Genomic DNA, 14,570 nt, shown 5'->3' with positions numbered 1-14,570 from the left:
AAGTCTGTAATGTTATCCAAAAAAGTGTTAACAGTAACTGTCTCTTGTTCATAAAGTTATGGAAATTAAAAATTCTCCTTTTTGTCCTTCTGTATTTTCTGCCTTTTTTTTTTTTTTTTACAACGAGCATATACATTTGAAATGAGAGGACTGTTAATAGCTTAGAGCTGTTGGGAAGTGCCAAGCAAATGAATCATCAGAAAACTGTGGATTGCAAATTTGCCCTGATACAGATCAAATGGCAATTTTTACATGCAAAATTTAAATGAGATAGCTAGATACTGCTGATTGGTTTCCCAAGGCTTAAAAAAAGATCCATGCCATCAAAATATCTATAGCGGGTAGTGAAACTTAAAGGGAAAATTAAAGGGAAGCTTCAGAGAGAACTTACTTTAGTCCATGCTGTGGTCTCCAAACCAGCTTTCAGACACACAGTGACAACAACATACTGTGAAAACAAACAGGAATTGGAGAAAATATATTATCCTCGGTGACTTATTATTACTTTCCAAGAGAAATCCCAAGTCTCCACTCCAGAGGCGGTGGGAGTGACTTTTGTGCTTTTCTTAGCTTGGAAAGATTTGGGCAAAATCACCTTCTTCAGTGTTGCTTTTTTCACAGATGAATGTGAAACTGTCATTTGAAGAATGGGGTGACCTGGTAATCACCTGTCCAGAAATCTTGACTCTGCAAAATCTCCGCTAGGAAATGAGGTAAGCATTTCACAACCATTTTGAGCCTTAAGGAATCTAAACTATATAGTTGAAAGATTTAAAACTAATATAAAGGAAGGCCTTATAGAAAGGGTTTCCAGAGACAGAGCCCACATATATACCACTTAAGAACAGTTCCGTAAACAGAGAGATAAACTTACCGTGTAAACAATATTTCCAACAAATAAATAGTCTGTGGCATGGCCACTGGCCAATGCAGTATCTGAAAAACAAAGAAGTTATTACTAACTTCTGGGGAAGAGCACTGCGATCTGTTTTGTTCTGAACATAAAAACAGAACTTAGAAACATTTATCAAATTGTAAGGGAATTTAAAAAATTGTATCATCTCTGATTCTAATGCCTCCTTTTTCTAACTGTGAATTTTTTTCATCTTCTATTTTCTCCAAATGAAGCAAACAAACAAAATCACATTTCCAACAAACTGAACCAAACACTTGATCTGTATTGAAATTTACATTTTTATAAAGATTAAAATCTCCCTTTGTTGGGTTAAACAAAGGGAAGAGTAAGAACATAATAATCTAACTTTATTAATAGCAGCATTAGACTTTTTCTGAGTGTTCTTTTACTGTTTATTTTTAATTTTTACAAATTAGAACTATGGGCCAATAAAGGAAGATAACTACATGAGTGCAAATCAATTCATAATTATTGAACTCAGAGAATTTGGAGGGATATTCACTATTCATGTTCTCATATGCAATTGCATGAACTTCTGAGGTCTATAAATTGGGGGAACGCAAACAATCCAATGAGAGACATCTAGGAAATACAGCTAGAATTTTGAAGCTTTAATTTTCTTATCTCTTCCATTTTTTCCTTTTATGGATGACTGTTATAACGTATAAAACAATCGCTAAGGCTGACCTCTAATAGAATTATCTAACTTCCATCAGCTAGCCTGCCGTGAAAAGTCTGGTTATTATCCTGAGGGGTCAAAGCCTGTTTCAGCATCAGGAATGGTTTCTTTGGATGGCACTGCTAATCTCCTTTTATTCCCTTTTATACTCCAATTCAGATCTGTGGCCAACAGGCTGAGTATTATAGGGATTTTTGTGTTCAAATTTCCAACCCAGTAGCTGCCATACACACATATTTGAGCTGGCTGATTTACCCATCTGCTTGTGGAGGAATCTGGCTCTTACTAAAGATTCAAGATCTGCTTAGTTTTCTAAAACATCAAATGACCAAGTAGCATCATAGGCAGAATCTGGTCATTGTGAGGCCATAGATGGAGCTCCAGGGCATGGCCTTTCTCCTGATTCTAGATAGGTGTATTTGTGGATATAAGGAAAGATGAACTGCACACTGACATAATGGGCTGTATTAGCTATACACCTAAGTAAGGGACTGCTGTTGGGGACCATAAGAGTTATCCAATGAGAACAGAGAGATGGCCACTGACTTACAAAGGAATGATCTGGAAATTTAGGGGAGACACTTGAAACTTAGGCAGAATTTCATTAAAAGGTAAGAAAGGCAAAAGTTCAAAACACCTGTTCTTCCACTCTTGAGCAACAAAGAGGAATGAAACACTGAAACATGCTATAACATGGGTGAACCTTGAAAATCTTGTGCTAAGTGAAAGAAGCCAGTCACAAAAAGCCATCTATTATAGGATTCCACTTCTTGAACTGTTCAGAAGAGGCAAATCTACAGAGACAGAAAGTAGACCAGTGATTGTCAGAAGGTGGGAGTTTTTTGGGGGGCAGCAGAATGGGAAGTAATGGCTCATAGTTAATGGGTTTTCTTTTGGGGGCAATGAAAATGCTCAAATATTCATTAAGGTGAAAGTTGCACAATTACATGATACATTAAAAACTGTAGAACTGTACCCTTTAAATGAGTGGATTATAAGGTATGTAAATTACGTATTGATAAAGCTGTTATAAAAAAAATCAGTTCCTCAGTCACACTTAGTCACATTTCAACCTTCGATGGCCACACAAAGTTCCACTGGACATTGCAGGCCAGAGAGGCTATGCTGGAGGAGGAAAGAAGTGGTAGGAATTGGCACATATTTTGAAGGTAGAGATGATAGGATTTAGGATTTGGATGTGGGGTGGAAAAGAACATGAGGAATCAAGAGTGATTTAAGGTTTTTGCCTGAGTACCTAGGTAAAGTGATATCATTTACCTGATTCTTATCATATTAATATAGGAATATTGATTAAAAGAGTGACACATTAAAACTTGGTACTGAGTGATCAATATTTTAAATTCACAATAGGAAGAACAGATAACGAAGAAGCATGATGTTATTAAGAGAGGAACAAAAGCATATAGAGGAAAATGAGGTGGTGAGGAGGAGTCAGGTTAGTGGGGAAAAAAGTCCCGCAATGAGTATTAGAAGACCATATTCCAGCCCTGCTCTCTTGTTCCAGCTCTACCATTATTTAGTTCCTTAAAATGTTTGGTTCTAAGTCTATTTCCACATTTCTAAAATGGGGATTTTACACTAGATACAGATGATGATGATTGAATTATCACCAAGGTTCCCCTAAGATAGAAAATTCTATGATAAGAGCTGCATTCTTTGCTGCTATGTCAGCCCCAGGTGTGTAATGGTAGAAGCTGGAGAGTTTCAGATCTCTTTCCCGTTCAGTGTATCTCAGCGGGTTTTCCTAGTCTCAGCCCATGTTCCTGAATGGAGAACAATGACCTGAGTGTCCTGAAGTTCTCCCTACACTAAAGCCCTAAAGGAGTCCAGAGTCAATAGTCAACGCTGACCGGATACAAGAGTTAGAAGGGGTGTGAGACCAAACTGAAAATCAAAGTTCACAATCTCGGTTTGACAACTTTTTGAATTTCCCTTTACTACTAATGTTTCAAATGTTGACTGATGCAGGTACTAAAAGAAATGAACTATACAAAGCATTTGTCTAATATGAAGGGCTTAGAATGTGTGTCAGATTTTATGGACATAAACAGAAAATTGTTAAGCATCATAAGAAATTCTACATTGAAAAGAGAGAGCATATGATTCTATGACTCACTCTATGAGCACTTTACCTATATTCATATACCTACTAATGTATGTGATGCATGTAATACTCATATATTACATGTCATTAGTGTTATTAATATGTAATAATACTATATGTAATACTCTTTTGCTATTCTAACAACTATATGAGATAGTATTATTATCTGCATATTTCAGATGAGAAAACGAGGGCAGCAAAGAGAAGTCAAATGACATGAAAAAGGTCATGCACTTAGTAACAAACTGTAAATAAGGGTTTGTTTTCATTACTAAGCTAGAAAAATGGATCCCAAAGAATAAAAGAAAATTCCAAGAGGAAACCAAAATTATTAAAAGGTACTCCTTTGAAATACCAACACCTGATGGGAAAGAACTTCCAGGAGAGCATTAAGGAGGACAGGTGATTAGATTCCTGTGACAGAGATTCTGGGCAGCATAGGTTGTAAATGAGGCGCACAGACCTAGGGGGCAGCAGCAACGCCCTGAAACCTGAGTTAAGTTTGCACAGCAGCAGTCCCGAGTTTCTCAACCTTGGCACTGCTGACGTTTTTCCAGATAATTCTTTGTTGCACGGGACTGTCGTGTGGATTGCTGAACGTTTGGCAGCACCCCTGCCTCCACCCAGTGTATGCTAGGAATCCCCACTCCCTAGCTATGACAACTAAAACTTTCTCCAGATGTTGCCAAATGTCTCCTGGGGATCAAATCGTCTGGTCTAAGAACCACAGCACTGGAGGTAAGACAAAGGAGGAACTGGAATATCCAGAAGTGTACAGAATATACTGACGTGAGAGTGTCTAATATATGAAGGGAACCTTCTTCTCTCTAGCCAGACTAGAAGAGAATGCCGTGATCCCCGGTTGTCCCACTATTGACAGGAAGAAACAATGGGAACCTTTAGTACAAAGTGCTGCCACTCACAACACCAGATGGCCTTTAGAAGAGGGCAAACTTCAGGATTACTTGTGGGACTGAGAGCTCACTTATGAGGACAGGACCTCCATGAGGACCCTTAAGACTACTGAGTGCTCTGCGGGCAACTTGGCATGAAGGGAAAACAGGGAAGACTAAAAGACATTTTCCAACCATAGCTTCTAGAGTTTTATAATGCATTAATTTCTACCTTGTCAAGACGGTAAAATGCTCACTGGCAATAAATACAATGTTTACACTTGAGGTCATCTGAACACACTTAAAATAACTTTTAGAGAAGACAGGATAAACCTTTTATTTCTGTTCATCATTTTGGAAGGACAACTCAACATTGCCTCTTCGTTTTCTGCAAGGAAGGAGTATCTCCTGCCCCACTCCAAACTCACACCATCTGGAAAGAATTTATTCCTTGAAGGAGAAGCTCCTAAACCAACTTGAGATTCTGGGATATGCCAAAAGTCTCGAAAAGAGAGCATCCTTTAGACAAAGCACAAGCCATCACTCTGCACACCCTGTTGGGGAAATTCCCATGGAATGGATTGTTCTGTTACGGGTTATATTTCAACTGCTTTAGAGGCAAACACCTGTGGGCCTCATCTTTGTTCCATCCTGCCAATAACATACTACTGAAGAAAAGATCAGAAGTCCTAAGAAATCACTGTGAATGAATGTAGCAGTATGCTACGGCCTTCTGATAATTCAAGTGTGGAAAAGCCCATATAGACTGGCCAGTGTATTCCTGAAGCATGGTGCTGACAAATTATTTTTTCCACTTTGCTTAAATTTAACAGCACTGTTATGATTCTGACGATCCACTCAGGAAAACAATCTTTCCTGCAGTTTAGCTGTTTTTATTTTAGTCAGATATTTAAAATCGCAAGTAATTTTTCTTTTTGAAAGGGCAAAAGTAACCCCCAAACCCAGGTGAGTGGTAAAGTTCCCCAAGCCAGCCTTCAGAACATTATTTAACCACCATCTGTATAAAGGAGAGTGAGAACATTACTTCGCACAAAGCAGCAAGGGGTGGTATAGTTGGTTATTTGGGAGGAAGGGGGCAGTGAGACGGGAAAGGACAAAGCAGGCAAAAAGGAAATCAGCCTGCGCTGAGGCATGGAAGTGAACCTCCCTCCCCCCAGCTGGGTGGAGGGCTGTGCTGCGAGACGTAGGGTAGGACCCTGGTAGTGCGCGGGCAGGGGCCAAACCGTGCAAGGCTCTCAAGGGGTCCCTCATAAGAGAGATCCATCAAAAGTGCCTGTGGAGAGATGTGATCTCACCAAACTTTTGTTTTCCTATCTTAACCAGCATGAAGCTAAGCACTCCCAACAGAAACCCGTCATTAGCACACAAAGGCTTAATCAAGCAGGAAAGAGGTAAGAAGGATTAAGCGGCCTGTTGCACCAGAAGAGCTGGCACTGAACTGAACTGGGACCACGCAGCCTTCTGCAAATCAAGGATCAAATTCACCCAGATGAGAGATGAAATGAGAGAGGAGGGCATTGCCTCTCCCAAAAGTCCGTAGGAAGATTTCCATAGAGTGAAAGACCTAAAAGAGTAGGAAAAATTCCCCATCTACTTTGATGAAACAGAGTCCCATTTAGAATGATTTACATGTGATGTAAAACCCAATATAATGTGGTGTTTACTATAAACATCGAAAGTGTTAAACAAAGTGACAGAGTTGGGGACACTGTCCTGAGTAGTCAGCTCATTCTCTAAGAGGCCAATATCACGCTGCGGCTTCAGGACCCAAGGACCCACAGCCGCCGTGTCACTGTCCTTCCAGACTTACATTATACGCAAAATCTGCTTGGATCCAGGGGCCAACATAAAGTAGGATTAGCCAAATGTGGTTTAAAAAGAGTCACTAAAACAGACTCTTGTGAACAACTGGGACAAAACCACTCGGACCCTCCACACTAGTAGTGATAGTCCAAGATGGCTGCATGCAAAAACCTCTCTGCAAATATTTGTGGGAAAACCCACGATCTGTAAGGAAAGTATGTCTCATTTTCTAAGCAGACGGAATGATCAAGGAACTTACTTCAGAATATTCCAAAGGGCTAGGTTGGTGACATTTTATAAAGACGCCATTTCAATTAAACGCTCATTAAAAGCATTACATCATGACCCAGCTAAACCACAAAAATGCATCCAGAAATGGCTCTGACAAAAAGCAAAATCTGAAGACAAAGTTATAGCATGGTCCCATATGGTCAAAGACAGGATTTAACAATCAAGAAAACAGATGGGGTGGATTTATATGTGCATTTTTAATGAGGTAAGAATCCACGGAACACCTGAATTACAAATCACAGGCACCTCACTCACATGTGACTCAGGAGGGAGGACTGAGGTGGAGGGTACCATTCCCTTGACATCCAGGCACCTGCCAAGAATTCTGGCTGGAGAGCAGATGCCAAGTTTCTCTTGCTTTCCCGTTCCCGCCTTTGGCTCTCAGCAGCTCTGGTTGAGAGCAGCCCTTATTCCAGAACATGCGTGGGGTGTCTCTTTCCCATCTTGCTCTCTGGGCCTCTCAAGACTGCAGACGTTTGAAGGAGGCCTACACCAACCAGGTATTATTCGATTAGTATCAAGAGGGAAGAGGTATTCGAAGTTCTAAGTAACTCATTTACAAACAAACTTTTACAACTCACCCTGGTTAAATGCCTGGACTGCCTGGACTATAACTGAAACTATTCTTTTTCTTTCCAATGCTATGTATTCATGAAGAGAAAATTTATTTTTTCCTTTCTCTGTAAAGAGTGGTATAAAATATTGGAAAGAGTTTGTAGAAGGTAGAGTTTATACAAGTGTTAGTGATTATAATTACATTCATAACCAGTGCTGGGTTAAGTTCCTGGTTATATAAGCCTTTTTGCTGGATTTTCTCCTCTCTACTGCCATTACTGATGGATAAAGCGAAGGATACGGAACTCAAATTTCAATGTTTCTTTTTTTTCACTTTTGTTTACTAAAAATGGATTTTAAAAAGGTAGTTTAAAAAAAGGGTGGGAACAATGATGAAAAGTGAACTTGATTGCCAATGTCAAACAGCCACCTGTGTGGCCATAGACATATCTCTTGTTCTTGGGAGCATAGTTAAGTAATATTCCCTAGCTCCTTGTACCCAGGTGAGGCCCTGTGACCAGTCCTTGCCAATCAGACATCAGCAGAAGTGATGGATCACTTCCTGCCAGAGATGGTCAAGAGCAACCACTCCTTCTCCTGGCTCTGTCCCCTACTAATGTGAAGGCTGAGAGTGCACTCAGGGGTCAGGCATGAAATGGAGGCCCACTGTATTGAAATGGACCCAGAATTAGTTTTAACAAGGTATGGTAAGATATGTAGACATGGAAATGACTGTCGGGAAGGAAGAAGTTTATACTTACTGATCCCTAGAAACAGGAGGCAGGGATGCCATGCAGGGCCACAAGGGGAAAGCACCGGAGTCAGTAAGAAGGCAGAAGAGGAAAAGGGAGAACATGGTTCAGAGCCTTTACTGGGGTTTTCAGGGGATGGAATGGACAAAGCAGGGTAAGTATGCTGTGTAAGCTTAGGATTGGACAGTGTGAATAATTTCAGCAGGCTCTGGGTTATAGTGGTGATCCCTAGTTGTCTGGTATCTGGCCCCGGGGTGATTTAGGGCAGGGGGAATATTGCATTGGTGAGTGAGAGTTCATAGAGGAGATGGTTGGGGGTGTGGCCTCCAGAGGGGTTGAATGAGTATCAGAGACATTCTTGCAGGCGAGTCCTTTGCTCTCCCTCAGAATGCGGAATGCGGTAGCCCTGGGAGGGGCAGTCTCTCCAGGATCAAGGCCCCAATTATCAGAGCATCAAAAATGTGGGAAAAATATGGAACGTAAGAAACTATGCTCAATGCACTCCTCCAATTGACAGTGACATGAGTAAGAAATAAGCTTTTATTGGGATACGTCCCCAAGATTTGGGGGTTGTTTGTTACAGGTTATTCCCACCCCAGCTAAGGCACCTCAATTCAATTTCCTGATAAAGTTATAAGGGTTAGTGAAATCGGGGAACTCTGGCTCATTCTTCTTACAGCATTACACCAACCTGACTGTTTCAAATACATATACACGGGGTTTATTAAAAGAGACACTGAAACTTAGGACATATTTAACGGAATGAAAACAACGGGCCTCTAGCCCAATTCTGTGTTTCCAAACACCGGGCTACAGATCTGTGAGGCAGAACAAAATGTCCAAGCTTTCCCTCCACAGGTCATCGTGTTTAAAACAAGCCCAAATAAAACAAAAAGTGTTCTGAATTTGGAAACTTGGTTTTATTTTAAGTACATTTCAATGGGGTTAGCAATGAGGTATTTAGATTTATAAGCTGTAATTTCATTTGTATGAAAATCTAAAAAACTTCCAAAGTATTCCATCTTTCTAGTTTTTAGTGAACAAGCCCCCTTCAATTGACTTACATATTTCAGGGTCTTGGGAAGACCCTCCAGTACTCTGTCCCCCCAGCAGGGGTTCCAGATGGCAGAGGCCACGTGGAGTAACCACTCCCCTTTCTGTCCCATTTATCATTTAATGTTCATCCCTAGGTCTTTCCGTTGATTTCAGATCTTTTCAAATCTGGGCGCAGTAGGGTAGTAACTTGTAAAGGGGAGCAAACATTGTCTTACTGTTTCTCCTACCTTACTTGAAAATACAGCATTTTGTTGGGAAACTTTGTGGCTGCAATAGTACATTCTCCCAGCAGGCCCAGACTCTAGGGCCATCGAGTAGGTTAGGGCGGTGCCCACTAACGCAATACTGGCTCCCTGCGGGATGCCCAGAAGCCACTGTGGGCCTGGCACAGAGAACAGACTCATTTAGCTGTTCCTTTTTAATGAATAAATAACTGAATTTAAGAAGTTGCAGTCTCAGAGAACAATGGCAGTCTTGCCCAAACTTAGCTGAATGTGAAGCAAGGCAAGTCATTAGGATTTACGTGATATAAAATAGCTAAATTTGCAGTACCAGGTACAGATCAGAAATAATTCAAGCTCCAATAACCCATTAATGCCATAAGCAGAGACAAGAAGGCTGCATTTCATCTTATACATGTGCAGAGTTTATAAAACTGATCTTCTAGCAGCACGTTTATTAAAAAGTATGAAATAGCCTTTTCCAGAAATCTCAAAAGACCTTGCTGCTTAATTAGTGCCAACAGAATAAGTATCCCTATGGTAATTTTCCTTCTGAAGAGGGGTGGGAATGATTTCCAGGGTGTGGACTGTGAAGAATTGAGAAACAAATGTTTTGAGGAATTTTTTTCTGCTGCTAACTATATGCTCTTTCTCGTCACTCCCCTCTAAAATTTCATCAAGAAAAAATCTGAAAATTTCCTTTTTTTTTAAGTCAAAACTGATTTTACTTCCTTTTGCCAATAACCACATTCCACTTCAAGGAGGATTACTCAAATATGCAGACTGGATTCCACCAATGGAAAACCTGAGTGTGCCCTGACACCAAGGGTCTTGATGAATTTCGGTCCCCCCAAAGGTGACATCTCCAGTTTTAACCTAGACTCACTTTCAGATCAAAGGGTGGAAGCTGTAGACAGCTCATGGGACTGAGCGTAAGGTTGTGATGGTTGGAAGAAATCTGATTTGCTGAATTGCCTGAGTGGAAAAATTTATTTTGAAACTTGAAATGAATCATCACAAACTCCATCAGCAAAGGAGTGCTTTGAAAGGTCTATCCAAAACCACGCAAAAATAAGCAAAGCAAAATTCTTGGAACCTTTCTAAGGAATGAACGATGGGCTCACACCTTCTCAAAAATATTTCTTCCCAACAATTATGTGCCCAAATTGAACAACACTGGTATGTAAGCCTCTAAGTCTCTCTTCATGGATAGTGGAGAGAGAAGCCCCCAGTAAAATTCACCATCTTTGTGACGTAATCCACAAAGTGTGGAACAATGAAATGAGGGACTCTAGGGACCTTAGCCCGTCAAACCTCCTTTAGGGCTCTGGGTGTGGGGCAGAGTCTGGGGGACAGCTTCAGGTGGGACTTAGGGGTGGACAGAGGCACTCCTCTGTTATATCAGGGTCCCCCAGGCCTTGAAAGTGCCTCAGTTCCCCTCAAACCAGTGCCAAGTTCCTGTGTTTCTTTGGGGGTGGAGTGATACATCATTCTAAATGGTGATTCAAAGTGTAACAAGAACTGATTTAGAGTTAAGACAGTAAATCAGCACACATAAACAAGTAATCCAAGCAGTAGCCATATCCCTGTCTTCTCAAACTTGCAATGTTTCTTGATTTCCACCACTGACTTTCTTTCTCCACCCCCACCCCCCAAAAAAACTCATGCTTTTGCCAAACATTAAGTGTTTTTCTACACAGCAGTCTTCCTACCTCTCCGACCCCTCAGAGAGAAAAGTCCCCACCTGGGTTTTCCTGATCTGACCCTCATCTAACCCTAGCCTCCCAGCCCTCCTTTCCAGCCACTCGCCGCCACCCCACCCCCCATGCTGTAGCTGTCTCGACTAGGGGTGCCATTGCTGACCCCAGAGGGGATGTTGGGAATATGCGAAGACAGGTTTTAGATCTATTATAGTTGCACAAGGATAGGGAAAGGAGGGAAGGTTACCGATATTCACTGTCCAGCATCCTGAAATGCTCATCAGGGGGCCAAAGTCTGGAATCCAGGTCCCCCTAGTCTATATTAGGAAATACTGCCCATGGCCTCTTCAGGTTCTTATGTGTCTGCCTGGTTGGGCCAGGAATGCTCTCTCCCCACCCTTCCCCACACCTGCCCTGCCTCACTTGATCAGTCCTTCCTAATCTTTCAAGAACATAAATGTCACTTCCTCAGAGAAACCTCTTCCTTGACCCGCTGGACAGGGCTGTGTCCCTGTAGCACACTGGCCACGAAGCAGTGATATATGCACCTTCTCATCCTCAGCTCTGACCTTCCGGAAGCTGCTGGCGGGCAGGAGAGGCAGAACTTCTACGTGTGCACTCTCGGGGTCTGGCACCTCACAGATAGCCTGTGATTCTGCTGAATCAAGAGGTTCTCAAAACACGCTCCCTCCTCGTCAAGCACATTCCTGTTTCCTGGGTGTAACTCTCCTTACACGCTCCCTGCAATACCTGGACACACACCTAGTGTTCTTCCCTCTAGCTCTCCTACCATTCGCCTTACCTGGACAGGATACATTTGTTCCCCCAAATGGATCTGATCATGACACGCTCCTTGATTTAAAATTTAGGCTGACTCTTTACCTAACATCTTAAGTCCTAACTTTTTTTTTTTAAGATTTTATTTATTTATTTGACACAGATTGAGAGAGAGAGAGAGAGAACACAAGCAGGGGGAGCAGCAGGCGGAGGGAGAGGGAGAAGCAGACTCCCCACTAAGCAAGGAGCCTGATGTGGGCCTTGATTCCAAGACCCTGGGATCATGACCTGAGCTGAAGATGGACACTTAACCAACTGAGCACCCAGGTGCCCCTTTGAGTCCTGACTTCTTAACCTCACATTCAAAACCCTGAGCTGTCCAGTTTTCACCCACCTTCTCAAACCTTTTCCTGTCTTCCACCCTTGAAGGGATCGACTCCTTGCAGCTTTCCACATCTGCCCTGAAATTCCCCACTTTGTTCAGCTCTTCCTTCCATTCCTACACATTTGGATCCTACTTGAACTTCCAGGCTAAGGCTGGATGTTACCTCTTCTAATAAGTCATTAATAATCCCAAATGAAGGGCAGTTTTCTCTCCGCCCTCTGAACTCCCATAGCACATTATCTGTATTTTACTCGAGGTGATTATTTTCTACTTTGTACTAGAAATTTCCATGTGTGAATCTAATCTCCCTACCAGACTACAAACTCTTTGACAGTAAGACCCACATTGATTCATTCACCTATCACCCTTAGAATCCACCATAGTGTCTTAGACATAAATATTACATGAATAAAGTTAATGAACAATGATGCAATCATTTTTGCTACACATTAACAGTGAGAATTTAGGAATTAATTCTAAAATATTCATTTTAAAGGAAGTCAACTAATGACCAAGAACACCAATGGCTTTCTGTAATTCTCTGCCAAATATAATTAATATTTGCAATTTATTTCATCTCACAGAGTTTCACTCAATAGGTTAATGTTTACAACACAATTAAAAGAAAACCTCTACGCTGAAGGCTTCATACATATATGAAATAATGGCCTGATGAGGATAGTGATGATAATACACACTGGAAAAACTTATCCTCTGGGCTGCCTACTAGGCAAATCGCCAAACTTGAGGGAAGCAGATAAGGGTGGCAGAAATGTACCTGCAATTCACTTGGTGTTATCTCTCAGGTAAATTAATAACTTTTGGGAGTCTGTCTGCTTTTAAACACAGGCTCTTTCAGGTGAATGAGCAGATTTCCATCGTGGCATCCAGGTAGACTATAGCAATTCCACCATACACAGCAAACCACACTGTCAAAGCATATAATCCTAACTCCAGGATTGGAAAACCATCGCCTCTACTGCAGAATGGGCCACATTAGTGCTTTTTGAAGCAGGCAAGTGAACAACCATCTTATAAATCTTCTGAGAGTCCAAAGGCAAGCACTTCGGAGTTAGGACCAGAGTGCAATGTCTAGAAAAGAGGGGTAAGGGGCCTGAAGATGGTACTTGTGGTCTAGTCCATGCTAGTCCCTGTGTCTTCCTAAGTATGGGCTCAGGGATAAGAGGACAGCTGTGCAAATTGTTCTTACACTCATCAGACAAATTGCTTCCCATCCCCAGTCCATCCTGCTATAGTGATGGCGGCTTCTATCACCAAACTGGCAGAGCTTCTAAAACAAGCCACATTCAACACTCTTCTATTTGTAGCCCCTACTCACTCGAAATCCATAAAAATCCACACTGAGTAAAGATGAAACACAGGAGAGCTTTAGAGTTCAAAGAAGACGATTTTGCTAGAATGCCCCTTGTGGGGGGTGGAGGGCTAGAAGCAGAAAATTTTATTTCCTGATCTAGAGACTTAGGGACCCTTGAAGGAAAAGGAGGTCGATGAAACTCAAAGAACAGGTCATAGGGTGTAATAAATTGGCTGTGTATGCATTTTCTCTAACTGTCAGTATTTAATAGGTTAAAGAATATCAGTGAGGATGAATCATTTCTGTTTGAAGCACAAAACAGATTGACACAGAAACAAAGAGGCTTGGAAGCTTTATATTCTTTGGTTCTCTGAACAATAAAAGGCCTTGTCTCGTCAACATTTGGAGTCATTTTTCCCAGGGGGATGATTACTATTTGAGCGGGATGAAAGAGTAGCATTCTCATGATCCATTTTCCTTTCCTCAGACTAAAAGATGTGTCTCTTTAGGAGGCAGCTCTTTGGACGCATTAAGGAGTTTGAGCGAATACAGGCAGCCACGTGTCTCACACGTCCTCTTCCAGCTGGAGGAAAGACTAAAACCAGCCGAGAGAATCAGGCCTCAAACTTTCAAAGTTTGCTTGAAATATGTCAAAGAAAGGAGACGCTTTCAAGAAACTAGGTGTAAGGTTAGATCCTCCCAAGATTTGAGTGATCCTGCATAGCTGTATGTGAGGTTAGAAAATGAAAGCCCAAGTAATTAACAGAAAATGTCAAACTCGCGGACGAGAGGCATCAATGTTTCATTACAGTACAGTGCTTGGCTTCAAGATCCTCAACTCAAACAGTTATTAAAAATAAAGTGTAGAATTCCTAGCATTTAAACTCTCCAGGCAACTGGAAAGAAAATGGGCTCTCAGAGCCAGAATGGATGAAACCTACAAGCTATAAACCTGAGCCCTAGCTCTCATTAGATTTTAGGTATGTTTTTCTTCTAAAATGTGTTCGTGTGATCTCTCAGTCTGCAGAACTGGGAAAAAAAAATTTGTGAACAACTGGCACCAGAGGGACTGCAGAGCTAC

At 41.5% G+C, this 14,570-nt stretch overlaps 1 protein-coding gene across 1 annotated transcript in view; it reads right to left on the bottom strand.

Moving 5' to 3' along the window:
* Positions 1 to 14,570, bottom strand: part of LOC103664303 (phospholipid-transporting ATPase IB) — a 565,982-nt gene that overhangs the window by 139,598 nt on the left and 411,814 nt on the right. Inside the window, exons 31-32 of the mRNA XM_040621665.1 lie at positions 875 to 936; positions 392 to 448 (exon numbers count right to left, since the gene is read on the bottom strand). Coding sequence (XP_040477599.1) covers positions 392 to 448; positions 875 to 936 — 119 coding nt within the window. The remainder of the gene's footprint in view (positions 1 to 391; positions 449 to 874; positions 937 to 14,570) is intronic.

Source organism: Ursus maritimus, unplaced genomic scaffold (genome assembly GCF_017311325.1).
Source record: "Ursus maritimus isolate PB19 unplaced genomic scaffold, ASM1731132v1 scaffold_10, whole genome shotgun sequence".
Classification (NCBI taxonomy): Eukaryota; Metazoa; Chordata; class Mammalia; order Carnivora; family Ursidae; genus Ursus; species Ursus maritimus.
This window is presented reverse-complemented; position numbering and strand designations above follow the sequence as displayed.